Source organism: Electrophorus electricus, chromosome 19 (assembly GCF_041902795.1).
Source record: "Electrophorus electricus isolate QZ-2024a chromosome 19, ASM4190279v1, whole genome shotgun sequence".
In the NCBI taxonomy this organism is placed as follows: domain Eukaryota; kingdom Metazoa; phylum Chordata; class Actinopteri; order Gymnotiformes; family Gymnotidae; genus Electrophorus; species Electrophorus electricus.
The window spans coordinates 15,827,501-15,844,181 of NC_137515.1; the positions used below are offsets into that span (position 1 = coordinate 15,827,501).

The 16,681-nt window shown below is 50.0% G+C and overlaps 1 protein-coding gene across 5 annotated transcripts in view; it reads right to left on the reverse strand.

The window, feature by feature from the left end:
- Positions 1 to 16,060, reverse strand: part of LOC113581692 (uncharacterized) — a 28,265-nt gene extending 12,205 nt beyond the window's left edge. For all 5 annotated transcript variants that reach the window (XR_014118569.1, XR_014118570.1, XM_081701879.1 and 2 more), the window contains exons 1-6: positions 15,811 to 16,060; positions 14,905 to 15,001; positions 11,959 to 12,404; positions 3,067 to 6,181; positions 2,931 to 2,975; positions 1,500 to 1,618 (exon numbers count right to left, since the gene is read on the reverse strand). Coding sequence is in view for 3 of the 5 variants with exons in the window: in XM_081701879.1 (XP_081558005.1) it covers positions 1,500 to 1,618; positions 2,931 to 2,975; positions 3,067 to 6,181; positions 11,959 to 12,404; positions 14,905 to 15,001; positions 15,811 to 15,929 (3,941 nt within the window). In the remaining 2 variants the exon portion in view is untranslated. The remainder of the gene's footprint in view (positions 1 to 1,499; positions 1,619 to 2,930; positions 2,976 to 3,066; positions 6,182 to 11,958; positions 12,405 to 14,904; positions 15,002 to 15,810) is intronic.
- Positions 16,061 to 16,681: the final 621 nt, after the last annotated feature.

Below are 16,681 nucleotides of genomic sequence, written 5' to 3' on the forward strand. Positions count from 1 at the left end.
CAGCCACCGAGGCTACTGCGTCGCGCATAGTTTGAAGTCAGTCAGGCAGTCAATCAGGCAGTCAGGCAGTCTCTCTCTCTCTCTCTCTCTGTCTGTCATTCAGTCTCTTTCTGAGGGGGCTTTTAGGCACCAAACCTGACTGATGCAGTTACTGGATGCACAATCAGAGCCGGGGGGGGGGTGGGTGCAGAAGTATGTGGTTCTGGGCAAGACGATCAAAGAGCTGCCATTTGAAGGAAGTTTCTGACTGGTTGTTATTGTCTTAGTGCATTAATAATCCATCAAAAGCTTGGCTCACTGCTCTGGAGCAGCAGAACTAGTGGCACGTGATCTAATACTCTCTCTCTTTCCCTCTCTGCTTGGGCAGAGACACGATCAATATCTTGAATGAAGTCTTAGCCGGAAATCAAATTTCAAAGCAACTCCAGAGTGTCAGAACAAGCTCAGCCTCTGACCTGTGCTTGCTTGCTCAATCTCGTGTCCGCTCCTGGCATAGCCGGCTCGACAAAAGCCCGCTGCATGCTCGAGAACAGACTGCAAGCAGGCGGACCCTTCGTAGCAGTCTGTATGTAGTACAGGTGGCACTAACGAGCAAAGAGACTCAGTAGCCACATGCCTGCCATCTGCTCGAACAGGAGCTATAGTAGTGAGTACATGTGTAGGCACCTGTGTTTGTTTGTGTGTGTGTGTGAGTGGCGCTTGCTTTTTCCTGGGTAACAGGCTCAGGAGGGGAGTAGCCTGATCACTTAACCCCCTTCTTGTTAATGGCAATGTCCATATGAGGCCCATTCCTGGAGTAATTTACACCACCAAGAAGGCTTCACCAGCAAAAAACCCATTTAAGCCTTGGACTGGATTTAACCTGAGTCTGGGAAAACAGCACAGGGAGTCTTAAATCTCGAGGGACCAGCACTGCTGTGTGAGAACAGTAGCAGCCTGAGGATGATGAGGGTTAAAATGGAGCGATGCTGCACACAGGTACCCTGTCAGCAGCGCTGCATGGGGCTGTCCAGCGGGGAAGGAGCATCTCCAGGGCGGCACTTCCACTAATTAAACATTGCCTTCAGTCAGTGGAGTACGGCGATGAAATGCGAGGTCGCTCACACCAGCAGGTGTTGCTGCGATGGCCGTACGCGAGAATGCAAATCAATTTGACGACGTGAGAGCGAGTTGGACCCAGCAGGACGAAACAATGCGGACCTACGCTAAACTCTGGAATACAAGCAGTAGACGAAGTGTAGTCATAGAAACAAGGCCTGTGTCACAGAAACAAGAGATGTGTCACAGCATTGTAGCCAAGCGTACAAACGACCAGCCGCTGTTAGTTTAGCCAGAATTACAGGCGTCGAGCCAGTCACATTCGGATAGTGAATGATTTCCATGTACATGATCGCCTCTTTGTGAAGTCTACTCCAGAACACAACAGCCAGTGGGGTATTGTTGCATAAAGGCCCGCCTTCTGTTGCCCGGGCTTATACCCACGAGAGACGGCTCCTTACCAGCCTCTGAGGGCCCGGATGGTGGCTCCGTGTGGGAAGAGAATTTGGTTGGCGTCCTCCACATCGCCACGCACTACCCTCACGCGCCCACCGTCTGTCAGGTCCTCGGAGATGTGCAACTGTGTCATTACAGACATCATTAGAAAACAGAGGGGTACTGTCTATTTGCTTTTTAAATATTAAATATGAACCCTGTATAAATTAAAAAGCAGTATACAGAAATATGAACATACAAGAGTGTTAATATGGCGTGTTAGGGCAAATATAGGTAGCCGGCCAGTTAGTCATAGTGGTTTAATGTATGGTAATAGTCATAACTGCTCACATCAGTGATCCTTCTTGGATGATAAAATATACCAAAATAAAGCTTGAGATCTTCACTGCAGTGACTATCATTTACAGTCATCAGCTACTGAGATCTGAGACAGCCACCGCATCTTTTAAGGACACGTGCACACACGCACACACACACACGCACACGCACACGCACACGCACACGCACACGCACACGCACACGCACACACACACACACACACACACACACACACACCCCCAGTCTCAGCACACAGACTGCATGCTTCAGCCCAACTCAGTTCTTAAGTGCATCTCAACAATTAAAGTTCAGTTTGGGGGGTATAAAAATGTATCAGGTTTACAGCATTATATTATTAGTATACTGCATATCATGCATTTGAATAAAGCTCACATACAAAAAGCTGTAAATGAAGGCACCGTTTGAAAAGGTACTAAAAGTCTTAGTAAAAAAAGCCTGCTGTTCAAGTTTGGGAACAGTACAACAGGCGGTGAGATGTAGATACTAGAAGAATTTGTATTTTGACAGATTTGCCTGAACACACTCCTGTCAATTAGTCATTCTAAATGACCTTGACACCTACTGGTACTGCACGGAACAGCTGCAGTCAGGTTAGGGTGTTTCACAGAGGAGCCAGAGACTGAGCTCGGACATAATGCACTTCGGCTTCAGCAGGTAAAAATGCCCAAATCCGATCTTTCCTCCTTGTATGCATTTTTTTTATTTGGACTGCAATGTGTAAAGCAAAAAACACACTGAATCTGATATTTCCAATTCCGATTTGGACCACTTTCATGTATGGTACTGAAAGCTGATATATATCCGATACGTATTCATCATAATTTCGTACTGCTGGGAAGGAAAGATTTCCACTGACAGGATAGTGATGTAGCTAACCTCATAAATATTTGGGGTGATGTTTCTGTCCAAACAAAACTGGAAGGCACGTATCACAAACGCTCCATGTCCTCATGATCATTTGCTTCTGAATGTTCAGCCTGCTGGTGATAGTGTGTGTGTGAGTGTGAGTGTGAGTGTGTGTGTATGTGTGTGTGTGTGTGTGTGTGTGTGTGTGTGAGAGTGAGAGAGAGAGAGAGAGAGAGAAACAGAAACCTTACCAAAGTAGGCCGTGGACTGGCTTTCCTGAAAATTCCCATCTCTTTCTGTGGGGCCACACAGCACGAGAAATACATCAAACATCAGAAATTCTCTACAAAATTTATGAATAATAAAGAAAAAGATTCAAATACATACCACTGTGGTGGACATTAGACCTCCCTCACTATGGCACAGAAGAGGTTGCTCAATGTCAAGCTCTGGCACTATGCCCGATTTGAGATAGTGATAGAATGGTGTATCAACGGTCATCAGTACGCTGTCCTGAGGACTTTGACTATGCGTTTCCTGTTCTTGCGCATGCTCAGCTCCGCTGCTGTCCTGCTCTGTGTTGGAGTTGAGAAGTCTTCCCTCCTCACAGGCAGCTTTTGCTCCAGACACACATGCTCCCGGGAGCAGCCGGTGCGGCAGCAGGGCCGACTCATCCTCTGTGGCGTCGGAGTCGTTGCCGTAGCGCTCCCACAGGGGCCTGGGTGCGCGCGGGGGCCAGGACGCCCCCTCGGCCTCCCCTGCCTCTCCCAGCTTCCCCTCCTCGTCCCGCTCGGCCTCCTCCGGTGTGTCCTGCACGTCCTCGGGCCCGTCGAGGGCAGACGAGAGCAGCCTCTCGCTCACGGACTGCAGCAGAGACAGGATGGAGGAGGCTTGCTGCTCCGCGCTGCGCTGCTCCTCACCGGTGGCAGGGGGCACGTGCAGCGCCTCCTCCCGTGAGCAGTCCTCTCGCCCACTGTCCTCCTCGTAGATGGGGGAGAGGGAGAAGGGGTAAGCTCTGGCACGCCTGGCGCCTGGGCTCAACAGGGGCCCCGTGTCGTTCACAAACACCGCGTCCGTCTCCTCCTCCTCGCTGATGACGGCGAAGCCACTCGGGCCGTGGTGCGGCTCGCCGGCCTGCAGCCGGCCAGAGACGCCGGGGAGGTCCGGGAGAGCTCTGGCAGTGGAGGAGAAGGCTGCTGGCCTGCTCCCCGCTCTCTCCACGCCGAACCCCGCCAGCGACTCGGGCTCACGGGCCTCGCTTTGGTCAAGGGTGATGCTACAGAGGAAGGAGTTCGCTGTGCCGCAGCTGACCAAGGCGTCTGAACCAAGCAGCCGGATCGGTCCCGCACCGACAGGGACAGACTCCCTCTCCCCGGTCTCACTGTCGGGTAAATCCTCAACTACAGACGCCAAGTACGTCTGAACCAGCACAAAGCTCGACTCCTCTCCGCTGTGTCGGTCCGACGACTCCCGCGTGTGTCCCTGTAGATCCTGAGATGGCAGTTTAGGCTTTTCCAAGCCCTCCCCGTCAACAGGGCTTTGGCTGGCAGGCGGAGTGAGTTGATCCTCTTCATCAGAGGGATCCCTCACTTCATATCTAAGGTCAGGCTGTTTTGAATCATGATTTTCCACTCTGATTAAAGATAAACGCTCACTAATACTCTCCAACTGCCTCAAGTCCTTATTTTTGCTAATGATCGGAGATGCTCCTGAGTCCAAGCCTAAGGCCTGATCATGCTTATTGCTTTCTGGATTGTCTTTGGCTGCGTATTGAGGTCCTGCGTCATTCTCTCTCTGGGTAACACTGTCTTCATGCTCCTCTAAAATACACTGCACCTGCTCTCTGTGTACTCCAGATAAAGATTCAGATATGGCTGACTGCACAGATGTTCTGTTTATTTTATGACTAATATTGCTATCGTTAAGAGCATATTGGGACAATAGTTCATTGTTCGCCTCAGGCCCAACAGTCCCTTCCCCCTCCTCCAGGTTTGCTCCAAGCAGCAAAGCAGTGCCATGCAGAGAGCCGCGCCCGTCTTTTTGACAGACACAACCGCCCTCTGTATACGGCTCCCTGTCATGTGTGCGACAGCCAATCCCTGCTCGTTCTCTGGCCTCCTGCTCCGGCGCGATCAGCCCACTGGCAGAGGTGACATCGGCACTCACGCCCACGCTGCTCTGGATGTCCGTGTCTGAGCCGGCGATGGACTCATACCCCGAGGAGGGCGTGGAGCGGCTACCGTCCGCCCGCGCCTGGCCGCCCAGGAGCTTGTCCGAGGGGCCTGGCTGGGAGCTCCCGTCCGCCTGAGCGTGCAAGCGTTCCTGGAGCGCTCTCTGCAGGCTGGCAGCTCCTTCCGCAGCGTCTCCTGGAAGGACGAGAGCCTCGGCACGCTCGGTGAGCTCATCGCTGGAGAGAGCCGCCTGCTCTCGCTCGGACGCGTCAATCGCCTCCAGAGCGGCCAGCGCGTTTCTGAGGATGTTGTCCACCGTCCTCGCGGACTCCACGTGCAGCATCTCCTCTTCCAAGCCTGGCTGCTCCTCAGGAGGTCCCAGCTGTGCCGCTCCATCACCCAGGACCAACTCGGGCCACCGGGCCGTACGGCCTGAAATCTCTGCGCCGGATGATGCACAGGGGGCGTGGCTTTCCTCATGGCCCCGCCCACCTTGCTGGGAACCAGAGATGACCTCCATGCTGACGAAGCCGTCAAGCGCGTCGGAAGCAGTGTTGGCATCTGCCGAGCACTCGTTCAAGTTTGCGGCAGTGTCGGTGTTTGACAAGCGCACGTAGGTCTTCTGGGCTCCAACTGTCAGAGGAAACAGCAAAGTATCCGAAGACTGAGACGGTGCATGGCTCTCGCATGGAGACACTGCCTCCAGATGAGGAGTCTCGCGCCCAGACGGCACCGGCTGGCCACCTTGCGTCTCGACACTCGTATCTAAACAGACAGCAGGCCAATCGGGGCCCTTCTCACCAGTGCAGACATCGTCATTGGTCGACGCTAGGTCTGGTTCTAGACCCACAGGCTGTGTTCTGGTTTGGTTCTGTGTGCGTAAGGCATGCCACTCGGCCCCAGTGTTGCCCGTCCCTTCCGCCTCAACTGGACTGTGAGCATTGGGGCATGCTGGGGAAGAGCCTGCTTGCACGGGGCTTGCGTGCCCGGAGCCGACCTGAAGGAGCGTGACGTCTGAAGGCCAGGAGCCTCCATCGCAGGCCTGCCCTTCATGGCTGCCGGTGGGCGAGATGACGGCGCTCATCTCTTCCTCGTCTCTGGAGAGCAAGCCCGCACCGGACCCGCGTGGTCCCTCCTCCCCTTCCGAGATGGGCGAGTGAAGGTGGACCTCCTGCCTCCTCATCCTCCTGACTTCCCTAAGGCCACGGTACGTCCCATGCGTCACCACCGGAGGGCAGGCGAGAGCCCGGCGCCGCTCCTCCTCCTTCTCCACTAGCGGGCTCTCCGCTTCCTCTTCTCCATCCTCTTCAGTCTCAGCCTCCACCTGCAGTCTGTGGACAAGAGAGAAAGATGGCTACACCCACAATCAACAAACTCAATTTGAAAGATGCAATAATGAGACTCAGAACAGTGATTTAGACTAACTTCTCACAGAAGGGATAGACACACTAGTTTCAGTGTTTCAGCTGTTTCACTCAGTGGATGTGAGAGTACATGGATGTCTTATCTCTTATTATGATTTACTGGTTTTAAACTAGACGTATTTCGTTGATATCTAGAGATCTGCAAGAGCAACACTGATGCATTCTTAAGAGTTTTTCTCAGTTCAAGCTTAGTTAGCTAATTTAGATTGTACAGTAAGCAGAGTTGCTCTAGCAAACCGGCTGCAGGACTCACTGTGTGTGGTTCGCTCTGTGTGGTTCCCTGTGCGTTTCGCTTTGTGCATCTAGTGACTTCAGCTCTCTCTTAATGCCTGCCAGTGTAAAAGCGCCCACACAGAGCAGTTCGACGACACCTTCCATGTTTTTTCATTAAAAACATTCATAACTGGCTGCTACGTAGAAGCCTGCCCTGCTTGAGAGGCGTGCTGCCGAGACGTCTGGTGGTGCTGTGGCCCCATTACCCCGCTGCCCCCTGGGATGCCATGCTCCTTCACTGAATCTCACTACCCAAACACTTTTATTAGGCCGTTTTGAAAGAAAGCAACAGGTGTTACCATACTCAAATTATAAATAAATAAAATAAAACAGGTCAACCTGGAAATAAATAGCTTCCCTGACATATTTGTCTGGCCATGAGGAATTTGGGGGGTGGGGGGTGGCATCATATCCATGGCAACCTAAACAGCTCAAAATATACCCATAAAAGGAGCTCATGGGTCCCCAGATGTCTGCTTCACCTAAATATGGACGTCCGCCTTCCTCCTCGGGGAGAGGGAGGCCGACACTCCTCTGTAGAGGAATGCAGAACAGTAAAGGTGCGTCTAACCAATGGGCATATATTGTAACTTCGGGCTGGCACTCAAAGTGCCTGGAACGCCACTCCACTGGAACCCAGAAGTCAGAGAGGACAGGCGTCACTGCAGCGCTTGTCTGCAGGAAAGCAAACAACATTTCAGTAACAAGAGCTACATGCCAACAGTGTGACCATATTTTGGTTTTCGTAAAGGAAGACGTGTGGAGAGGTAGGGGCTGGGCGCGAACACAAAACCACTGTTAACTAATTCCTTGGTTAGACTTACAGGACATTTTCCTTCAGAGCCTATATGGCCAGATCGTCTTATTATTCTCCACTTAGCTGTTTCTTACTAATAAAATACAGTTTACAAAATATATAAAGTAAAAAAAAAAATTCTATCTCATAGAATAAATGAAAGTCCTTTGACATTAAAATCCACTAGTTCACTAGACACTTTTCAGTAGCACCCCAGTGCTAACACTCAGGCAGGCCTTTCAGATGTATCCAGTATACTTTCCTGAAGATTCATCTGTTTTAGATACAAAAGTGCTGTTTAAGTAAGGCAGATATACAAGCCACATGTGGGCCTCTAGTCTAATACAGATTTCTACATAAACTTTGGCCATTTCACATCTATAATCCTGTCAGATCCGTTTTTAATTTGTTTTGTTAGACTTAAAAGCCTAAAATTGCGCTTACTCTGAGTGTAGGTGGTGGGGTCTGAGCGTGGGTGGTTGGTGGTGGGGTGTGAGTGATTTACGTCAAATGACTTTGTCTCACACATGCTGTACTCGCACAAAATGGACACAGCAGAAAACCTGAGCATCTCCATCAGCTCTGTGTGCTTGTACATTTTAAGGCCTTCTTAGTGGACCATGTAAAATATATAAGATAAACTTGTATTCTCCCTGACCATACACGTCTATGAAGCAGACACACACACACACACAAACACACAAATACACTTGCTGAGAAGCTGTCTGACCAATGGTTGTGTGTAGGGCATGTACATGATCAACCAACGTTGAGAAGGCGGGATCTGTAAAAAATGGCCAAGTGATGCAAAAACAGACACACTGTTTAAGGGCGACTGTAGGAAGCAAATGTCAGCATGAAAAGCCAAAATCCCTTTTAGGCATTTTCGAAATCCTGTCCGGACACATCTTTTAGGTCCCCAAAAGAGGACAAGTCCAGGAAAAAGTGGACGCATCACCTACAAGCCAGTAAATTACAATTTCCTGTCTTCTACTTAAAACCCATTTTGGGAAGACTTCATATGTATCCTTGACTGGCGTCCTCAAGAAACAAAATGAAAAGTGCAGCTCAAAACCTGAGCAGTGTAGAACGCATCGACTCGGAAGCAGAACACACAGCGTGCCACGCGAGCAGTGTGCGTGTGTCACGAGAGGAGCAGGCATGCCATCACTCATCAGCCTACTCCCACCATGCAGAGCAGCGCATCGGTGTGGTTGAGCTTTAAGCCCATCCTCCGCAAACCAGTCTAAACCAATGAACTCTAGACTCACTCTCCCCTCAAATCCCTCAATAATAGTTCTCTTGGGGATGGGAAAAGCCACCCTTTAGTGTTCAGTGCCTTTCAGTATTCTCCTGCCCTTGTGTGAATCACCTATCAGGGTCAGTATTTGCAGATGGCCTCCACCCTCAGCCCCTGCCCCAGCAGTGAAAGACTTCCTGCCCTCACCTCTGGACACACCAGGGGAGATGGACCATCACACACACACACACACACACACACACACACACACCGGCTTGATCTAAACAAAACAACAGTCCAAGCATATTGGACTGCTCACCTACAAAACATATCAGCAATCCGATTAGAAAACCACAGTCCTCAACAGCTGCATAGACGTGCGGCCCAGCCTCGCTCCTGTAATCAAATCACATTCCCTTCAACCCTCATGCTCAGATTGCTTGTTGCCGGCGATGACGCTCACTTTCAACAATCCCATAACACCAGCAATTCTATGAGTCAGGCGCCCAAACTCCTACTTCCCAGTCTGCCTGCACCTCTTTGTCTACCTGGGGATGTGTGGCCCTCACTCTCAGTAGGTACAGTAAGCCAGGTTCCTGTAGTTAATTGCAGTGCTATGAATAGTTGCTCTGTTTGGCCTAGTTCTACAGAGACTGGAGAGAGAGAGAGAGAGAGAGAGAGAGAGAGAGAGAGAGAGCGTGAGAGCACCTGTGTATGTCTTTCGTTTTTTCTATTGTCACTTAAGCCCAAGGCCTCGCTCTTCCTCTCCTCTCCTCTCCTCTCCTCTCCCCTCCTCTCCTCTCCTCTCCTCTCCCCTCCCCTCTCCCCTCCCCTCCCCTCCCCTCCCCTCCTCTCCTCTCCTCTCCTCTCCCAGTCCTATGTCCTTACGGACAAGCGCCAGGTGCTTACGTACATACACAATCACAGTCACAGTCTCAGCTCAGCTCAGCTCATACATCCCACTGGTGGGGGGAGAGGCTGCTTTCACCACTCTGATCACCCCCGTGCTCATCTGCTCAGCCAGTCGGCAACACAGCCAAGGAGCAGCACTTGACACACAATAATGGAGGTAGTCACAGTTCTTCCTGACGTTGTTACACAGCGCCATGTCCAGAGACCATTGCCACAAGGCTGGGCCCGCAAACACAAGCACAGCTTAGTGACGAGACCAAACAGAAGATCTTCTCTGTGGTTATTAACATCCTGGCATTATTGCCAGGGCTCTCCTGTGTCATGTCCATTCCCACAGGGGAATTCTGGGTATAATCACTCCTTTCTTCCGCTGCCGCCCACCTTCCTGTAGGCCCCTGTGACTCACATCATCACGCTTCTGTTTGTTTTCTTTTTTTGCCAACATGACTGCGGTGTTTTTCCCAAGTCTCAAACACAACAGTGCAACGATGCAACTGAACACGACGTACACTCGCTTCTGTGAGCTGAGTGTAGGAGGTGTGCGGGTCAGCACCGGCATCCTCCGAGTCCAGAATGGCATTACGTGTCTACACCCTGACATCCTAGCTTACAGACAAGCAAGGGAGGGAGGCGGGTGTGCTAAATCCAGCATGCACCCTGAGGAGACAGCACATATCAGAGAGAGAGAGAGAGAGAGAGAGAGAGCGCCAGCAGGAGAGTAGCTCAATAAGCTATTCTGTAATACCTTATTTATAATGTAGTAATTAAGAATAGTAAACTATCAGGATAAAAGGGGTATAATAAGCCTCGAATTAACGATCTGGATAATACCAGCTTTATGAAGTTTACCTGCAGTATCTAAACTTTAATCTTTGTAGTCCACCATGGCTCATTAGCTACTGTAAGCTTAAAGTGATAAATACTGACAGCCAGCAGGTCTTCTGCGCACAGCTCCCCTTAAGGTAAAACTCAGGCTGAATAGCTATGAAATTTTGGAAAAATCTTTTTTTTTCAAAATTATTTTCATTTTGAGGTTAAACTGAACCTTTTTTTCAGTTCCAAAAAGAGCCCAAAAGCTGTAAGGTTTCCTTATGGAAAATTCACGGGTCAGCTGAATGGATTTGAAAGTGAAACCATTTCTGAATTGTTACTTTTAGTCTGTGCTTAGGTCTGTAAAGGAGAACTCTTCCCATAACACTTTAACGAGAAGCATTTTAGTGCGCAGCATGTGCTAGTGTTTACGTGGTAGCGGTTTCATGCTGGAACAAGAATGTAATCATCTCCCGCCAAATCGAAGCGCGTCATCCCGATCTGTCCGTCTGCTCTCTCCTGCACTAGCACTCCTCTCGTCTGCAGGGCAGAACGGAACAGCGCGAGCCGGCCGTACTACTTTTCCGCCGTTCGGTATATTTCCGCTCTGTCTGAGTCTGCGTGCGTGTATTTCAGTCTCTCTGTCTCTTCACATGTGAAAGTGCAGAGGGGAGTGCGTGTCTTGAGGAGAATGACATCATCACCACGTGCCGGGCCTCAGGGAGCGTGCAGTCACCCAGGGGGCTGTGGCTTATGACCTTGTTATGCATTTACTCCTCGCCACCAGTAAAGACCACACACACACACACACACACACACACACACACACACACACACACACACATCCTGGTACCCTCCCTATCCCTTTGTCTCCAACAGGCTCACTTTGAAGTTCATCTCACATGCTCAGACACACAATGGCAGCTCAGTTTTGGATCTTGGAACCAGTCATTTCTAGTACTGCAGGCTCGAGCTCAGAAGAAAAGCCACTTAAAGTAAGCCAAGCTACCACTCTGGTATAATTTTAGGAGACGGAGACACAACTCTATGGCCACTCTTGCATGAACCTGACATTTAACAAAGCCCAGAGTAGTGCATATTCATTTTCCTTCTGCCTTGTAGCTGTATTATTGCTGTATTAAAAACATTATATCTTGCAGTACCAAGTCATAGCTTGCTGCTTTCAGCAATTTAACAGAATTTAAGTTTAGTAATTTTCTAACTCATAAAAACATAATTCAATTAAATAAAAAGGTTAAATTCAAATACAAGTGTGTTAAAATAAAAGAATAAATGAACAGTACATACAAACATACAATCATGTGCTTGGGCAATGCATAATTGCTGTAATATAAAAAGTCGACATTTCCAGAATCAATGAACCCTCATGGAGCAATCAAAAGAATATTTTTAAGATAACCGTAAGTTCAAGCCCAAGGTGTTGTGGGGAATCACTTGTCAGTATAGCTAGTTCATTAGCTTCAGCTGTTACATTTTTGGCTTTCTCCATCAACATCCACCCGCCCACCTACAGCACACCCGCGCCCACGCCCGCACCCACGCCCGCGCCCACGCCCGCGCCCGCGCCCACGCCCGCGCCCATGCCCATACACGCCTCCGACATCAAGACATGTATACGGTCATGCTACTCACTGTGTGTCCTGGATCCCTTCCTCAGGTTGCAGTGTGTCTTTAACCTCTGGAGCAGCAACAGAGCGAGACAGCTCCGAAGAGTTACACCGCTTTGAAGAGTGCGACGGCTCCTGAGGCCTCAGCGATGGCGTGCGCTCTCCTCCCTGCACGTCCCTCACTCCTCCGAGACGGGCTTCGGGGTCGGCGTGCTCCGCGCCCCCTGATCCCTGAGCCTCCGCACTGGGGTGACTCTGCCTCTCGCCTCCCCCAGGCTCAGACCGTGCGAACAGGAACAGGCTCCCCAGGCGCCGGAGGAAGCCGTCCGCAGGGGGTGCTGGCGGGCTGGGCTCCGCGACAGGAGGCGTGATGGGGGCAGGGTCACGCTGCGCATTGCCTCGCGCGACACCCTCACCGTCTGGTGCGCCGTCCCCCTCGACCGCCCCGTCCTGGTCCGTGTGCTCCAGTGTCTACACACAGTTAACACACACACACGCGCACACACACACACACACGCGCACACAGAGAGAGAGAGAGAGAGAGAGAACGGATACAGCCCGGTAAGATCGCAGATCTGTAGTCGGTAGCGTGGAGGAGTGATGATGGCTAGCACTACCTCGCTCTCTGTGCCTCCACGGTCTCTGTAATGCTAATGTGAATGAGACAGCAGGCTGCGCCTCCTCCTGCCTCCTCCTGCCTCCCCACACCCTCCCCCAACCCCATCGGCCCTGCCCACTGCAATGTTAACTCTTTCACTGCCGGCAGCACAACAGCTATCGATCGGGAGGATGTCCACTGACTCGATCGGCATCCAAAATAGAGAATCAATTATATTCTGTAACGTAAATAAATCTAAGGATGTAACAAACAGAAATAATAAGGTACCTTAAGGTACAAAGGGACAAAATGTGAGAGAAACGCTTCATAAACAAACTGGTTTCATAAACCAGTAACAGGGCTAATATACAAAAAGTTTCTAATTAAAGCTCAGTTGCTTTATTTACATCAAAATGATGAGTGTGCTGATGTATGACCGCTTCCTCCCTCCCACATCGTAATTAAGGCAGCCACATGGAGTGATCAGCTTATTATAGATCACGTACAAGCAACGTGGCCATGCCTTCACAAGCCCCACACTGCAGATCCAACAGAGCTGGGTTTACAGAGTACCTCAGAACAACAGGACTGATACAAGATCCGTTCCCTGTTAATGATGACATCGACAATGATATGAAAGAGAACAACATCCAGAATCAGTGCTATTACACTTGAGATGAAAGAAAAGATATTCATGTTTATTTAATTAAAAAAACAACAACAACAACTTCAAAGCATTGCCAGTCTATACAGGCCTCCCTGTAGTTCACACAGGAGTGAAAGGACTCAGAACTGATGAGATCTGAAGATTAGCGTATTTAGGGCACCTCACGCAGCTGTTATCCCAACACACACAATAGAACTCCTACAGGGACTGGAACGAGCCCCCTTTCAACCTCTAACCTCCATTCAAAGCCGCCAGTAAATCTAAGGTGGCAGCACAACATTACTCATTTTTACAGTAACAGGCATAGAGGCCCACAGGACGGAACTGAGCGACAGAGCGTTAAGAAGAGTGGCGGGAAAAGCAGGGCCGAGTGGAGCTGCCTTCCTCAGTTCACTCCTGCCAGTGCTCACGTCATCCCCCGTCCGCGAAACTGCAGGAGGAATTCCTCCCGCCTCTACTGCTACAACACAGCCTAGCCCACACCCCTCCACTCCTTGTGCAAGCTCTACCTCCATCACCCACACACACACACACACACACACACACACACACTATCGCTCGCTCCTTCTGCCATTCAGCAGGGAAAGTGGAAGGAAGCTGGGAAGTAGGCTGAGGTTACGAGTTGCCTCAGCTCAGACCAACATTGTCAGGCTGTTTGGAGCCCAGACACAAACGCAGCACCCTGAGAGGAAGAGCAGGCCAGCCAAGCCAAGATTTCTGGCCCTGCTGCTCCACTCAGCCGAGCATTCTTTACCATGAGGGGGTGTTCCCAAAGTCCAGCTGGAACTGACCCTGCACTGAACGTGACCTGTACAAAAGCATCTAACAAGCCGAAGTGAACAAGGAGGGGTAAACGAGAAGTTGAAGCAGTGCTTTGGCAAACACTGCACAAACTACACATACAGTACAAACGCAGTGGGCTGCAACACATGCGGTTTGCAGCCGCATCTGGTATATTCCTGGAAAGGACTCGGGGTGTAAGCAAACAGCATATGTAGGTGCGCATACTATTGATCGGCAAGGGATGGACAACCGTGACATCTGAGACCTGAGTGATGATATGGAGCTCCATAAACAGAGCTGTGTGTCAGGCTTGCAGATGAAGTTGTGTGAGAAGTTAGAGAGAGAGAGAGAGAGAGAGAGAGAGAGAGAGAGAGAGAGAGAAAGTGTGTGTGTGTGTCTGGCAATTCTCAATAGGCTCTCTAAGGGCTCCATACATGGTTCTGCTACAAAACAGCTACTCAGGCATTGTAACATTTACTTCCCTCCAGATCCATCTCTACCTAACAATACATACTTATTCTCTCTCACACACACACACACACACACACACACACAAACACAAACACAGAAGTGATGGCGAAATAAGCAAACTTCAGCAGGTTTGACAGACAGTGACATTGTTTGAAATGCAGAGAGATTCATTTTTTTCAGCATTACGTAAGTACAGATAGTAGCTATGGATACAAGGCTGGTTTTTATGTTGTGACGCATTTCTTACTAATTAATTATATGACACTCACTCACTCACTCACTCGCGGCTTCTAAACAGCTCCAGGGCTTTCTCTTATGAAATCTGTCTCCTGCAAATGTAACAACACATGCCGCAAACCCTCTGCAAAACAAACTTGGGCTGAGCTCTTCGTCTTCCCAGCGAGGGCCTGTCGTGAGGAGGGTGGGCAGCCATGACCTGGAGTCTACCGCACCTGGGATCCTGGGGCCGTAGGCAGCTTAGGCTCAGCTGTGACCAGACTCTCATCCTTCCCGAGCTCCCCGTAAGCATTGTCGTCCTCATGCTCCTCGCTGTTGATGCAAAATGGGAGGAGCTGTGAGAATCAGAGGATTAGCCAGATGCTACACACCACACGCATCCTCTATCTATTCAGGCAACAGCGGCAACCCCTGAGAATCTGCCTCTGATAAAATAAGTGGCTCACTGCTAAACGTGATATGACGATTCTCGGGTATTGCGGTGGAGAAAAACTCCTGCGCAACACCAACAACAGTACATACCACCAATAAAGCAGGTGTCTGTTTTAGATTTTGCAACATTTTAAAGGTCAGCAGACCTTCAAGCTGTTCAGGGAGTCTCAAATTCCTATTTTTCAGGGAATAGATTGGAGGGACACTGAAAGATTGAAGCACAGGCAGGGACAAAGCTGACCCATCCTCCAATTGTAAACCTCACTATTGAGTTACTCAGGATATAAGGAGTACTTTCCCCGACTATCCCGCTACCTGCCACAAACAAGACACTCCCGATTGGTTTTACGAATGGTTTTAAAGTGTCACCTTATATACCGATTGTACGTGATCGGGATGTATGTTCTAGCCACATATCACTCAATCACCCCTCAGAGGTGACAGGTGTTGGCTGGCACCGCCTTCGACACGAAGCCTTAAAACGACGCAGGAGTAGCAGCAGAAGGTAACAGGAATAAGACTTTGCAGTAAGAAGTTGTGGTGTGGGACAGTCCACACAAAACCCCAGCAAAGCAGCGTTCGGTGTGCGCACGTTGTTGTGTTGCATTACGCGGATAAAGGTGGTAAATGCGTCGCACAAGGGTTTAAGTGGACGCTGACGCTGGTAACAACTTAAGATCGCAGCCTACCCGTTCTCAGGCTCTATATCCGTCTTCTCCTGCTCCAGCGATTTACTTCTCGAAAACAGCTTGAAAAAGTTTCGCGCGAAGTCCTCGTGCCACGACCTGTGCCTTCTCAAGCCGGCCATCTCTGCTCGGCGAATTCAGCGGGACGCGCGTCTAACGAAACGGAGGAAATAAAAGCTATTTTTACCGTTACATACTTGGCGCACTCCGACGCGCAGCCCGCGGATGACCACGCTCGCGCACGTCTCGCGCGCGGCGGGCATCCACAGAGAGTTTGTGGGGACGCCGCAGACTTCGAGGAAGTAAAGGAGGAGTCACGCGCGGCCAGCCCGTGCATGCGCGCGCTCGTTGCTCGAGCCGTCCCGGAGCACGCGGGGGGGGGGGGGGTTGCGCGGGGAGGGTGTCGTTTCCACGCCAGTAGCACTAGATGTTGGTGGATTAGGTGGAAACTGGAGGTTGAAATCATTGCCGATGGACTCCGTGCAATGAAACCGTAGTTTATGGACTACGTAAACTATGACCATTAAGAAAACAAAAATAAATAGAAATAGTAACAATAGTATGTTTCCATAGAAGAATAAAAAGTCAAGATGAGTGTGTATATATATATATATATATATATATATATATATATATATATATATATATATATATATATATATATATATATATAAAGTATAGCCCACAGCACTTGAAATGGTATGCAAAGTTCTGTCCTGCGGGTTCACCGCAGTCTCATAACGTAACCATAGTATAGGACCAGTGAGGTAGGGAGGAGATCAAGTTGCACGTTCGTGCTGTACAAACCACATACGTGTACCAAAACCTATGAAAGTTCATAAAGATCTAAAGCAGATTTGCACTGTGATACATT